General features: G+C 37.4%; 1 protein-coding gene across 2 annotated transcripts in view; it reads right to left on the bottom strand.

The window, feature by feature from the left end:
- Positions 1 to 213: 213 nt before the first annotated feature.
- The window catches only part of pik3ca (phosphatidylinositol-4,5-bisphosphate 3-kinase catalytic subunit alpha), a 42,475-nt gene continuing 27,363 nt past the window's right edge, over positions 214 to 15,325 (bottom strand). For both annotated transcript variants that reach the window (XM_008105997.3, XM_003218108.4), the window contains 11 exons: positions 15,023 to 15,104; positions 14,162 to 14,326; positions 12,744 to 12,847; positions 12,025 to 12,196; positions 11,692 to 11,798; positions 11,233 to 11,354; positions 8,490 to 8,568; positions 7,677 to 7,847; positions 6,117 to 6,234; positions 5,464 to 5,615; positions 214 to 4,423 (listed from right to left, as the gene is read on the bottom strand). In XM_008105997.3, coding sequence (XP_008104204.1) covers positions 4,153 to 4,423; positions 5,464 to 5,615; positions 6,117 to 6,234; positions 7,677 to 7,847; positions 8,490 to 8,568; positions 11,233 to 11,354; positions 11,692 to 11,798; positions 12,025 to 12,196; positions 12,744 to 12,847; positions 14,162 to 14,326; positions 15,023 to 15,104 — 1,543 coding nt within the window. In that variant the 3' untranslated portion in view covers positions 214 to 4,152. The remainder of the gene's footprint in view (positions 4,424 to 5,463; positions 5,616 to 6,116; positions 6,235 to 7,676; positions 7,848 to 8,489; positions 8,569 to 11,232; positions 11,355 to 11,691; positions 11,799 to 12,024; positions 12,197 to 12,743; positions 12,848 to 14,161; positions 14,327 to 15,022; positions 15,105 to 15,325) is intronic.

Raw genomic sequence — 15,325 nt, 5'->3', positions numbered from 1 at the left:
TTGTTCAATGGTTAGGAATTCTGGGAGTTGAAGGCCCAAACAGCTGAAGGGCCAGAGTTTGAGGATGCCTGCTTTAGAGCATGTTTAAAAAACCTTACAAGTGTTTTCCTTGTATGTTTTTCTCTATTTGGGGGAGGGAAGGAAATCCAGGCCTGATCTATAGTTTGTATGGGAGAAAAAGACAAGAGTTCAAAACACAGAACATGCGCGGAATAAGATGAAAGAATATTAGCAAACATTTACTGAATACTCGTAAAAACAGATTTACATGAAAGTAACGAAATACAAATTGAATGGGCAATCCCGTCACAATATATCTATCTACGTTTTATTCATTACTATAAAGTACACAGGGGTTTTTCTCCTTTTCAGGTAATCCCAAACCCAATGGATTTCATGTTGCTAAAATGCTTTAAATTTACTTTACCACCATTCATATTCAGAGCACAAATGTAATATACTATATTCAAATTTTATCAAGAAGAGTGACAAAAGATTTATCATCAAAGTGAGGCTCCTGGACCAAATTCAGACACTTGAAAGATACCAACTAAGTTCACCTGCCAAGTCAGAAAAAGTGAGACCAAAGTGGTTTGCATGGTGAGAAGACCTGGTAGCAAGTGACTGTTAACACTTTGATAGCAAATACCATGTCAGGAAAAAAGTCTAAAGAATCAAGGTACAGCAAAGACTATTGTTAGGGAATAAATATGCAATTCTTGAACTATCTCTGCAGCGCAGCTCCTGACTGAAATATTGTGTCATCTTGAGTAGACTCATTGAAATAATGGGGACAAAGAAATGAATTTTGGACATGAAATGTAAAGGAAAACCCACTTTGACTTTATAGTTATAACAATGATGATCTTCAACTTCTGAACCATTATACCTATCCATGGTACCTGAGAATAACTAGAGAAGTGCCAATGAAACATCAGGTTTTAGCAGGAGCAGCTTCAATTTGTTATGGGACTACAAGGGTTATCTTCTCCAATTTGCTGCCATTTAGGAATGTAGGAATGCAGGAATGTAGGAATGCACAATTAGAACATTCCTCAAAGATGTATACCTTTCCTAATATGTATGCTGCATGCTTTTTAAGAACCTGTGTTTGATAGCAACCCAGATCTAAGAACTGAATTGTTATTTTGCAGTGGTTTTTAGTCTTCAGCATACACTGCATATTTTTCAGCTTAACATCATTCAACTATGCATATGAGGACTTCAAAAAAATATCAGCAGAAAATTACAATATTTAAGGTTTCTGGCTGGAGTCCAGAAAGCAAATGTAGACATCCCAATTGTAACATCAGATCAATACACCATTCATCACAACTCTAACATGCCTTATTACAAATGGCTTTTGAAATACTCAGGTTCAAACACAGTTTTCCATATGACACAGTGTTTTTTTTTCTAAAATAAAAGCCTAATAAGATATGAGCTTGTCTTTTATTTTCTGGACACATATATGTGTAAACTTCAAGATAGTGGTCAATATTGACAATCCTCTTTATGATTTTTACCCACTCTGGACTCGAGCATCTACAAACCATCATGGCATTATCTGCACCTATATCAGTGTCTTCTCACCATAGCTGGCTATGTTTCAGTCATATTGCTAGAGCAGTCAATTCTGTATGACAAGAAATTCAAACTCGCAACAATGGACTGCACACTCAAAAATTTAACTTGCTCAAAAAAAAAATAACCTTTCAGCCACTTACAGTCTATACAAATTTATTTGCAATGTTTATATTCTAATATCCAACATCAGCACATTATATTCCAATTGGTATTGCACTCTGAGTAATACCTAGATTTGAGGATAGAAGAAAAAGCAAGTGCATTCAATTATCCAAATCTCTAAAAACATTTTCAAATTCTATGACTCAAGTGAGACAACAACATCAAAGTGGAAGGAATGGCACCTTGTGCATCCAGGGTCCAAAATATTTGGTGCTATAATTGTGTGGGGTTTTTTGTGGAACAAATTGTACTAGCAGTTCTGCTAGTTTTTACCAGCTTTATCAGTTTCAGATTGTTATACAGAGATATACATATATATATGTACACGCACACACGCACACACACCCCACCCCAATTATAAAACATTGGCTGGTAAGCTCTGCATGCTAGAGATTACCATGTATTTTGCAGTACAAGGACTATTTAATGATCATGGTGAAAAATTATTTGTCAAAAATTGTGATTAAGATGTCACTTTCTAACTGTTCCAAGGAAAAGGACTGAGACAGAGGTGGGCTGCAAAGTTAGGAATTAACAAGATAATGCACTATATAATTTTAAAAAATGTTGCCTGTTTGGACAAAGATCTAAAGGGTCTCACATTACCAAAACAATGGAAGTACTAGTTAACAATTTATCTTCTTGCTTGATTTTCCACAGCCAGCTTTTCTTATACAAGCAACTGTCAGTAGAAGTAAAGCTCTTCCGACAAGCTGCTTTAGTTTGTGCCAAGACTAGGTCAGAAAATAAAGGTTCTGCTTCTCACCTTTTAACTTCACAATCTATGTAAGTCTCTCTTATGCATGTGTTAATCAACAGAACTGAAAGCCAATCAAAGAGTTTTTTGCTTTTCGCAAGATGGCAATACCACCCACATGTTCTTCCTTGGTACATCATACAAGTCTGGAATTTTTGATTTGCTTTGATTTCCAGTGATCAGCTGTCAAATCCATTTTGCTTTCTTTTACAATCTGAACTTCAGCAAATGTTTGAGGCTTAATTTAAAATCACTATCAGAGTTTGAGAACCTTGATTATAAACTAAACTTCTCCAAGCATTAGTTGTGCGGATTGTAGCTGAATACTTCTTACGGGTTCAAGGTTGGGGAAAGCTGTTTTAATCAACAGAGCTGGATAAACTGATTGTAAAACAAGTTTATTTGGAAGCAAGTCTCACTGAATTCAATAGAACACCCTACTAGGCAAGTGAATGAGGACAACTGGCAGTAGCTGGCTCTCAGTGAGCCATTGCAGGAGCAGATATTTGTCCTACTTTCACCAGGCAGCACCCTAAACATGTGAAGTGGGACACACCTATGTTGCTCTGTCCAATACCATTTGAAAGCCCCTAAATCAGCATCTGCCAGAATTTAGGAAATCCCATGATGTAGGGAAAATACTCAATGCAGGGTCCGTGGGGCAGCTGTTTCTATAATGGCTTTAGAGTCACGCCTCAACACACATGGACATCACCCCCTGGGCCAGCACAGGGACTTAAACACCTGACCCTACAGGTCACTACAACAACAATTTAGTGGCTTATGCAATCAGGTTGTTAGACAGAAAAGTGGTCTGCAGAATTAAAATTGACAAATCAATGTAAAGAAATATTATATATTAATAGTTTCTGTTATATAAATAACCTTATAAAAATAATCTTTAATTCTAACAACTCACCTCTTTATTTTAGGCTCTGGAAAGCATGCATGAAAAATGTTCTGAGGTTTAGGTTAGAAAAAATAAAATGTAAGGTGTTGCACTAAACCCAATCCTCCCCATTAGCCAGACATTTGAGCTGGAGGGGAGGTACTATTAAAACTCTACTAATACTGTCCAGCAGAATCTTAAGATCTATTCCTAAGGACTAGATAGTCAGTCAAAACTAAATGGCCAGTCAAAAACTAAGACTGCTACTCTTAAATCCACCAATTATATCTGATATTATAAAGGCACCATCTCCTATATTTTACTGAGCAGAGTTTGTGGGAGATGAAAATTCATTCTGTCTAGAGCAACAGACTATATTGTTGAACTTTCCTTTTTTTTTTCAATTGTTCGCACTGACATTCATTCCATTTTCACCGGGCTAAGTGGACCATGTGAAAGACTGGATTTAATGCTGGCACAGATTCTCTAATTAAACAAACTAAGATAAACAATTCTTCAAAGTTTCTGGACTTAAGGCATAAAATGACTGTACACATAAGAAAGTTAAACTTTGAAATGCGCAATTTTTAGTGTTTCAAAACCTGGTTTATAACTTTGAATTTTTACTCTCTTGAAAGTTCAAATGATGTTCTTGGTTGGTGCAATTCATGCACAGTGAATTCCTTACTGCCAAAATGTCAGAAGTGCAGTGGAACATCCACAAAATGGGCTGTTAGAAATGGTCTTTCATTTAGTCTCAGTTCAAGGCATGTTGTTTGATTGTGTGGAAGATCCAGTCCATTTTTGTTGTCCATCCGCCATGATGAGCATCATTCATCTGTTTCATGAAATACTCAAGTGCTTCCTGTTCAGTTTTGTCTAAAGCAAGAGTTTTGCGAATATATGCAATGTCATCAAAAGACTGCAGTTCTGGCATCCCCGATCCAAGCATCATGGAGAAGAGGTTTATGAAAAGATTGGCGTGCTGCCGAATTGCTAGATATGCCTTGTAGCACATTTCTTGAAATCTTGAGAAGGAGAAAAACAGAGTAAGATTTATTTCCCCTCAAGCCATCATATCAGATTTACAAAAAAATCCTGGGAATCAATGCAATAAAAACATGAACACCTAAAAATAGAGGCTAGATAAACCCTTTTATTTAAGAAGGTCACAATGCTATTTAAATGCCTTTGTTATGTAGCAGAAAAGAAATGATTTCTTTCATGCAGGAAGAAAATGATCTGCACAGTGTTTTCTGCTGTATAGCCATATTGTTGGCTGTATAAAAATCTCACTAAAATATGCATACATTTCTGGTGATTCAGCACACAAAGTTTTTCAAACTACAAATGAGAATTTATTTACCTATGTGTACCAGTCATTCCTACAATCAGCAAGACATTAAAAATGATTTTGTTTCTACTCATTCTAAAGAGCTAAATATGATTTTGCATATTAAGGGCTTAAAGCAATGCAAACATCTATCTTACTATTGTCATGTACAAGAGATGGATCTTCCAGAGAGGTAGAAATATTTATTATGAACTTTTATTCCAACAATAATACCCAAATATTATAGTGCAAATTATCCAATGTTTGTGTCCTCAAGACTAGGACCACCTGAACACTAATATGAAGTGTTTTAAATGTAGGTTAGAATCCAAAAGGGCTTAGTGTTAGGAGGAAGCAGGAGAGTGGATGCATGTTTTCCCTTCTGATAATACTGTCATGATCCAAGAAAAGTTTAGTACTGATATTCAGGGAGCTGTTTCTGGACAAAGAAATGTCTGTACGCAGGGAAACAAATGTTCCTTACCTTTCCTTGACACTTTCAATTTATATTAAAATAAACTGTGATTGAAAAGAATAAGCAACTTTGTCATTGTTATTTAGATTTATATGTGCAAAGGTCTTACTGAGTGAAGTTTAGTGCAAGCCAAATATGATTTTTCCCTGTCAGAAATATTTCCTCTTTCCCCAATATTTCATTGCAATAAAATACAGCTAAAGATCTACTTTTGATTAATTTGCTTATCACAATTCAAATTGATTTACAAAATAGCTCACCTCTCAAATTCCCTTGTTTTAGTACATTCTTGGGCTCCTTTACTAATCACTATCAAGAAATCTTGTGTTAAGACAAATGGCACACGCTCTCGTTTGTAGCCAAACTTCTTCTTTTTGTGATCCAAGAAGTGTCCAAAATCGATATGAAACAGCTTTGGAGAAAATAAATTTTAAGGTTATTACTATCTTGGAAAAAGAAGAAAATTGCCACTTAAAGGTCTCCTCTGATTTTTCAGTTGAAATGTCAATACACAGCATACTTAATTATGCACGTATGACATCACTTTTACGGAGCCCTGGGAGTTTTTAGAAGCTTGTTCAGGGTCTCTCAGCAAACAAATTAGTAATGAGAGGAAGCTTACCAGAAGCACAGCTTCCCAATCTCTATACATTTTCCACAGTCACAAAGGAATATTGGGTGCACTCTCAATTCTTACGGGTTGATGGTAGTTATGCTAAGAAGCCCTGATTGTTTCCAGTGTGGATATATTTATCCTAGTTAGATGTCTCTCTACAAAGCACATTGAGTCTAGGGAAGATACTCTGAGGTTCTCCAGCAAACAAGTAAACGTGGAAAGTGCTTCTTAAAATGAAAAGTGTGAAAACCAATGAATTGTGCAAATACAGACACAAAGAAAGACTTATTATTTTACCTGCCCATCATCTTTCACCATAATATTGCTATTGTGGCGATCTCCAATTCCCAATATGAAAGTAGCTACACAATAGCCAGCACAAGAGCGTGTAAACAAATCAATAGCAGGATCATACCTATCAGAAATGGAGAACATGCTTGTCAGAAACATAGCTATCAAAATTGTTAATATTACATGCTTCGTTTTTTCCATTTAAAAAGGAGATTAATACAATATGGTTGAATACTATAAGCACTAAAACACAGTATGTGCCCTAGATCCATGAGACCAGTTTCATCTACCTACATCCAGCAAAGTATGTCATTTCTAGGAATTGTCTCGGTTCTCCAAGTAATTCTATGGTAGGCTTCCACTAGAAGTTACTACAGACCAGGCCAATGGGTCACATCCAGCCCACATAACCTCTTGCGCTGCTTGTCCCCTGCCCCCCCCTCCACCCCATGTGGGAGAAAGGAAGAAAGCAAACCACCATGCGCTTTCCCTGCTATTGCTACGTCCCCACAGCTGTAAGGCTAATCTAGGCTAAGTATACAGGGTGTTTGAAAAAGAACCTCCTATTCACCATTTAATTTCAATGGTGAATAGGGAGTTCTTTTTCAAACACCCTGTATAATGGATTGTTTAGCACAACTCTATATAGGTAGATATTAATTATTTTACAGAAGATAGTCCAGACTCAGGCTTTAAAAGTTTAAAACTAACACAACGACTGAGCAATTTAAGTCCTTCAGGTCTCCATGGTGCTCACCTACGAAATCTTCTGCCTACTTATGTAGTGGTTTGTTTAGCTAATAGGAAATGTGTTCTTGCAGGAAAAATGCTGGTTGGGAGATACTTGATTAAATGGAGCACAATAATCTTTGGTGTTATTTGAGTATCAGATACTAGACATCTCCCACCTCCTTCTACAGGATACTTAGCAGAAATCCTATCTGGAGTAAGACTAGATTATTAAAGCCTTCTACTCCATGATGCTTTTGTGAGCCTTTCTCCAGTGCTTGCTTTCCCCAACAAAATTATATTAGCTGTCCTTGGAACCTTCCTCCACTTTGTCATTATACAATTCCAGCACATCAGAAAGGAATCCAGCTTCAAGGATGTTTGCAAATGGGATTAGCATAAATTACAAAACTATGTGCTGCATCATTCTAAAGAACAAGTAAACATCTCTATACAGTTCAGCAAACCACATGACTAGATTGATACACCCATTAGAAAATTATTCCTGAAACATAGTACAGGATGTTTGAAAAAGAACTCCATAGTTTTAAGTATAAATACATTAAAACTAGGGAGTTCGTTTTCAAACATCATGTATTGCATCCTATTGCATAGCTCAATCAACTTGACAGATTCTCAAAATAGTTTGTGATAGAGTAAGACAACTTCCCTTTCAAGAAGACTGCTGAAATGCTTATATAGGAATGTGCCAATTCTTGCCTGAAACTGGTGCCTGAGCAGCTATAAAAATATTACAGTTTAACATAGGAGGGATACAATATCCTTAGCTTTCATGGGGTAAGTAAGGGAGGGATTTGAAAAGAATAACTGACTCACATTTCCCCCTTGTTCTTATCTTTGAGCCACTGATGTAATGTATGACTGTTGAACTGCAGTGCACCTTTAAGACCACCTTTGCATTGGATCTGCATGATTGTATGTGAATTTCTTACTACCTCAATGAGTCCCACACAGTCACCAATAGATAAACAACCATAAGGCAACATCCTAGAGAAAGAATGTGAAAAGATGATTTTATTAATACAGAATGCATGCTTTAAGACATCTAGATGGCCAGGAAGCAAAATACACAGACATAAGAGGCGTATGAGTCATAGTCAAGTTTTGCTTTTCTCCTGAAAAGCCAGTGAAACGTCAAGCCATTTGGACAGACAGACAACCACCAAGGACCAGATATAAAGAATTATACAACTAGCTTCAGTAGACCAAAGCACACATTTCACTTGTCTTTCAGAAGAAGTAACCTTACAAGCCAAATGAGCCATTTCTGATTCAGAAAGGAATTTTGAACGCTGTTGTGGTACAAGATATGTTCTTCAGTGTCAAATACTATTCACTTGGGTATGCTGAAAGTAGCTCTTGTCTCAAGAGTATGACATCAATCTGTAATGATATTTGTTTTTGGCACCTCTTGCATCTTCACTGATACACATAGCAAAGTTCAGCTGTCATGCAACTGATCAGAAAGATATGGAAGAAAATCCAAAATGTATACAGAGTAAACAGCATTATCTGTTACTAATAGATTTAACATGATTTGCAAAAGATTGCTTCAAATAGGTACTCAATCAGACAGACATAGTAAAAGACAGAAACTGGAGCACACCAGCACAATTTATGAATACTTGCCTAAGATCAAGGCCTTGATTTTGCCAAATGTTTTCCATAATTCGAATTATTTGAAGTGTGAGCATATCCTGACGTAGATCTGAAAACATGGAACTGAATGTAAGCTCTGTGGTGTTTTGAAATGTCAAAGACAGTTTTAACAACTTTGTTTTCAACTCAAGAGATCAAAGTTTTGCACAACAGGCTACTGTGCTTTGGCATTGTTTGTGACTATGCCCTTGATATGAAACACAATCTCTGAAAAAATGTTCAGGAAAACCAACATTAATGTTTTTGAAATGAATTAAATAATTTGCCTTAAGTCTACAAGTAAAATAGATGGGCATAGCATCCGGTAAGTGCCTTGACTGCCTCACCCAACTGTAACACCCCAATTCCAGTCACCACCACCATTCACCATCTACAGAGTAATGCAAGCAGTCTGGTCAGAAAAGGTGCACATTCAGAAGCTACTGAACTTTCCCTATCCACGCGTTATTAAGCCATCCTAGACTCATTGTTGAGCCTGGAACCTCAGGTCTCAGCAGTGGCTAGGGGAGCCTTCACACAGTTAAAACTTGTTAAAACTTGTGCGCCAGCTGCGACCGTACCTTGGGAAGCCGGACTTGGCCACGATGGTCTACGCTCTTGTTACATCCCATTTAGACTACTGCAATGCACTCTACGTGGGGCTGCCTTTGAAGACTGTTGGGAAGCTTCAATTATTCCAACGGGAGGCTGGCAGGTTAATAACTAGAGCGGCGTACCGGGAGCGTACCACTCCTCTGTTACGCCAGCTCCACTGGCTGCCGATTAGCTACCGAGCACAATTCAAGGTGCTGGCTTTAGCCTATAAAGCTCTAAATGGTTCCGGCCCAGCTTATCTGTCCGAACGTGTCTCCCGCTACGACCCACCTCGAAGCTTAAGATCATCAGATGAGGCCCTGCTCACGGTCCCGTCAGCCTCACAGGTGCGGCTGGCGGGGACGAGAGACAGGGCCTTTTCAGTAGTGGCTCCCGCCTATGGAACACCCTCCCCAGTGAAGTCAGGCAGGCTCCCTCCCTCCTATCCTTCCGTAGGAAGGTTAAGCTTGGTTGTGGGGCCAGGCTTACGAATAACAATTAGCAGCGCTAATTATTATTATGTACGCTGGAACTCAATCGACAGACCCAGTCCTTTAAAATTGAACACACCCATCTGTATTTTAGAGTGTGTTTTATGAATGTCCGATGTAAGTTAATGATTTTTAACTGTTTTATAGTGCACTGTACAATTTTTATATATGTGTTTTATTGTAAGCTGCCCTGAGTCCCCTGTTGGGTGAGAAGGGTGGGATATAAATATTGTAATAAATAAATAAATAAATAAATAAATAAATAAATAAATAAATAAATAAATAAATGGGTGTATGTGTTCTCCCTCTGCTACAAAACAAACCAGTACAGGTGTGCAAGAGGAATACCACTCTAATATGTTCTCATTTCTGGATATTCTCCACACATGGCAATGACATGAGTACGACTGCACTGATGTGCTAGTGGGTATGCATGAATTTTGAATAACTGCTGTTGACTCCATGTGACTAGGAAAGTAGACAGGTGCATGGCTCTGAAAAGTATGAATAATAACGGCTAAACTCACTAAAATGGTTTACTGCTAAAAACAGGGGCTTGGACCCAATGGTGGCAATATCCTTTTGCCACACACAACAATTGTATACTTTCCAAGGTTGTGAAATAAATTGAATAAATGGTAATACTGCCTCAAACAAGAAATTCTTGCCATTCATCCATGTGACAACATAAAGCACGTGTTTGCATCTCAGCTGTGCCTTTTCCCATGATATAAAGATGGTTACTGAGTAGATTACTGGGTGAGGACGAAACTTCTGATAGTTCTGTAGTGATTGTGGCTGTTGGAACAGTCTGCTGAACTGTAACCAGCTGGAGTGGCCTCTCCTACCCGGCATTAACTGTGACAATAGCATTTTTCACTTTTGCTTCCACTGAGGAAAAAATATTTCTCCAGATGCAAACAAGTGTATTTGAAATGGTTCTATATTGTTGTTCAGATAGTTGAATAGTTCCTAAGTCAGGGTCTGTTCCCCTTGTAGGATTTAGAGAAGGCATGGGCAAACTTTGACCCTCCAGGTGTTTTGGATTTCAACTACCACAATTCCTAATAGCCATAGGCTGTTAGGAATTGTGCGAGTTGATGTCCAAAACACCTGGACGGGCAAAGTTTGCCCATGACTGATTTAGTCTGCTAAATTTCCTTCTACAGCCATTTATGAGTGCTGCTGATATGGACTCGGTCACTCTTTCCACCTACTGGACAATTTGGTCTGCTTCTCTTATCAACAGAATATATATATGGACTTTCCTTGCTTGCGTTGTGTTCTCTATTGTGACCGTTGAGACAGGAGAAGACTATTTTGCCCTACAGGTTAATGGCAAGTATCACTCAGATTTTTAAATGAACAAGGCTAAAAGTACTTTTGAAAAAATGGAAAGAACAACCTTCCTTTTAAAAATATGTAACTATACTGGCAACCAGTACTTCCAGGAGGCACTGGTGTCATAAAAGTAAGTAAATACTTTAAAAGTAACTGTCAGTATTTCAAATTAAACAAGTTGTGGATAAAGAAAGGCACTGCATATATTCGTAAGTCTAATACACTGGCACGTATAACTTGCAGAGATGCAGAAGATGGTCTGATCAATGGAAAAAACATGTGCCTTACAGGGAAATGCTCTTCCTTACCATCCCCATTTTTAAAGATGATCTCATTGTTCTGAAACAGCAGCTCAGACATAATATCTGGGTTTTCCCAATTAAGCCATAATGGTCTCTTAGCAGAGGACATAATTCTGCACTCCTCCAGCCTATAAAACAAAAAGGTTGCTGCTTTAAGAAGTGTATTTTCAAACGGACACAAGTAATGATGTTTTTGTAGACCCTTCAGAGAAACCAATATGTCGCCATGGCCAAATGGCATTCTCCAATTACTGTGCAACCACAAAGAATGGAAAATGTCTCACCGAGATCAATTTTATCTAAAAAAACACAGTGTTGGGCAAATAACAGAGACAGCTAGTTGCTTGGGTGTCCTGGGACTTATTTACTTTTTTGGAGAGACTATTGTGATTGCTTTTTATATCAACACAATGAATGCTTCAGATACATTTATGCCTGTCAAAAATTCTAAAAGGAAGACCATACCTAAGAGTTCCAAGCTGATGAGCGGGATTGAGAGGGGATATAAAGCCTTGCAATGCATCCATGAAGTCTGGCCGCTTCATTTGTTCCACAAGGAATTTCATCTGTACCTGATAGATAAGCAACATACAATCATTCAAAGGCTCAGTCACAAACCAAAGGGAACAATATTTTCTGACTAGCTTCAGTATTTAGTATAAATAACTGTGTCTTTTAAACAGCTTTCAAATAGAACATCTAAACTATAAGGGCTGGAGAATAACGCCAACCATTAAAGAAGTTGCTCCTTTATTTCTACTATGTTCAAATTTTAAACTCCCTTTTCCTCAGATTTACCTTTTGTGTTTCATCCTTTTTCTCTTGTTTAAGGATGTCTGTGAGGTTAATCAGTTTTTCCATAGCTTCCACTTGTCTGCTCAGGTGTTTCAGGTACATCCCACATGCACGGCAGTAGGACTCCAAAAGCAGACCAAACCTCTGGCTCACATTTTTATTGTGCATTTCAGACCTAATAGCAGGAATCATTTATAGGCAATTTTTAATAAAGCATTTGTCAGGAAAAAGGTTTTCTCATATATACATACCCACTCAGACAGCTTGCTAAAAATCTTTATTACAAGGCTGGAAAAGATATCTACATGTACCTGGGAAGATCAATACATTCAGTTTTGTAATAGTTGGGGAACTGATCTTAACATAATAAAGAACAGAGTTTTCTCTGCATGTGTGTCGAGATATAGGTTTCTAAGGTTTCTAAGAAACTATAACAATCTTTATATATCTAAAAATGATGTAGTATAGATAGAAATAATTATTTTGCATAAATGTTCTTGTGTTGGTTACTTAAGCACTGGGATGATTTAAAAACCAAGGTGCAACTGAAAAGTTATCTTCTTTAAAGAAAATAAAACAATATATACAAATCAAGCATTTTCAGCCACTTAAAACCACAGTTTCAGAAAAACGAATTCACATTTAAACACCTGCTTAGACACAACATTGAGAAAATCTTACGCCTTTATAACAAAAGGATATGTATTAAAAGTGGTACTTACTTTAGATGCCAAAAGAAGAAGTGCCCTATTCTCTGATTGGTCAGTGCCTTCTTGAGTAAAAACCTCACCAACAGATTATCCAAGTATTGCTCATATTTCAGAACCTAGATGGAGAAAGATCACTGAATTGTAAGAAACATTTAGCAAAATTTATTTAGCCACTGTCAATGTAAAGTCACTGCTCCTGCTATTAATAACCAATATCCAAAGTTGGCCGTGTGCACTGAATACACATTTCCCCAGGGTACCTGTGTGGTCAGGGTGGGCTAATCAGAACCTGGACAGAATTACAGAATCAAAGAGCTGGAAAGGGGCCTTGTGGGCCAAACAAGTCCAGCTCCCTGCTCAATGCAGGTGCACCAGCTAGTACATCCCCAGCAGGTAGCTGTGCAAAATCTTTTTGAATACGTCCAGAGAATGAAACCACCATCATCACTCTAGGCAATTGGTTCCCTTCCTTGCGAGTCTTGGTACTTTCCCTGCAGAGAGGCTTATATAATAAGTCTCTATTTAAAATGGCTACTGCTGCTCCACTCCACCTCAGTTATCCAATGTTACTCTTCCACATCGCCAATGAATGTAAAAAATTTAATTCTTGGTTCAGAATATAAAGGACAAAGAAACCCTCAATTTCTGAAGCCCCATTACACAAATGGAAGACCAAAAGGGTATGAGAATATCTGCCACTGGTCATAGTTGCAGGCATGGTTTAACAGTGACAAGTTGCAAAAGGTACCTAAATGTTGGAAATATAAACTTTGCCAAATAAACTGCTTTGATGGCCAAAGTTATAGAGCCATGACATTCTGAGAAACCAGAATGATTATGGCTCCTGTAGTAATTTACTAACTAGTCTGATAAAAAAGAAAGTTATGGTGTATTCAAAATACTGCAGCTAATATTTCACATATTTTCAGTATTTCACATATTTACTGACAAGTATATAGTATATTCGTGCATTTTGCCGTGATTTTAATACATGAAAATAAAACATTTGAGTCCCCTTTGGGGGAGATAAAGTGGGGTACAAATAATAATAATAATAATAATAATAATAATAATAATAATAATAATAATAAATGAATTGTTGTTTTGTAGATTGTTTTATATAAATTGTTGTTTTACATTGTTTTTAGGCATTGAATTTTTGCCTATTTACTGTAAGCCGCTTTGAGTCCCCTCGAGGAGAAAGGCAGGGTAAAAATGATGTAAATAAATAATAACTATTATTATTTTAAAAAATCTATGAGTCTGCACAGATCAGCTAGCAAAATTTTAGATTTTCAACATTATTTTTGGCCAACTTCTGAGTTTTTTTCAGATTGGAGGCAGGATGGGAACAGTACTGTTCACTTATGTTAAACACAGGTATACCGGTATGTGATTAAGACTTTGCCGATTACAATATAATACCATACCTGTACCAACTGAATCAAATACTGTGAGAGTTTGTCATCTGTCAAGTATTTCTCCAAACACCGAATTGCAAATGATCGCACCATTGGATCTGGGTAATTACAATCCAAAAGCTCCATTGCTAGTTCAGGCTTGATGGGAGGCCAGTCTTTTATCAAGCAGTACATCTGGGCGATCAAAACAATGGAAATGCATCACTGCTACAGTCTTGGAAGCCCACTATTCTTCACAGTTGTCAGATAGTAGATTTGCCCTTTTTGTCTCCAGTAGTATATCTCTAGTAGATCTAGAAATATTCTGAACATGGACATTCCATCCAACTATTATGACTAATTGCCACTCGTAGGTCTACTATCAACAAATTTGTTCAGCCATCTAAGGGTTGGCAATTCCAATTATTAATCATGGGCCATGACAAAACCAAGAGAAGTATGAGGCTCTACAGCCAGCCCTCCAGCTTCGCTGGTGTTAGGGGTACACTGAAGTGGAAAAACCACAAATAAAAAACACTTTTTCAATCTAAGAGAACATCTCTCTAGGAATCGCTAGGATTTGGGCAGGGGGAGACACCAAATGGCTGTTAGGGAATGTGGGTGGCATTTTATTTTTTAATGTTTTTCACTGATTAGGAGGTAAACTAGCACAGAGAATGGGGAGGGTTGGGGAATTCAGTCCTCTAAGAACCCATGAAGGTCAAATGTAATCACTCAACATCTTGCAATTGCCCAGCCTGATACAAATGTTCCAGAGAGAACAGAACCTGAATTTCATCATTTTCCCCATGCTACATCTATTACGGAAGTCATTATAAAGAAAGCTGTTGTAGATTTTTTATTAAAAATGTTCTCTAACTGAAATATTACCTGGGCTACTTCATCTCTTGAGTTCCATTTAACAGACAAAAGCAGCTTAGGAAGAATTTCTGGCATATTGACACAATAGTGCCTGAAATGGAAGAAGACAACATTTTGGGGAAAATCATACAAGACCAATTATCAAATCATACAAGACCAATTATCATACTGGTTGTTAAACAGGAACTTCTTTATTTCAATGCCTAAGTTTAGTTTATGATTTTACCACACATTCCCATATCTGAAACCATGTAGATTGAATACTACCTACATGTTTTCAGAGAAAAATCTTTTTCATGAGTAGCTGAAGGG

The sequence above is a fragment of the Anolis carolinensis genome, chromosome 3 (assembly GCF_035594765.1).
Source record: "Anolis carolinensis isolate JA03-04 chromosome 3, rAnoCar3.1.pri, whole genome shotgun sequence".
Taxonomy (NCBI): Eukaryota; Metazoa; Chordata; class Lepidosauria; order Squamata; family Dactyloidae; genus Anolis; species Anolis carolinensis.
This window is presented reverse-complemented; position numbering and strand designations above follow the sequence as displayed.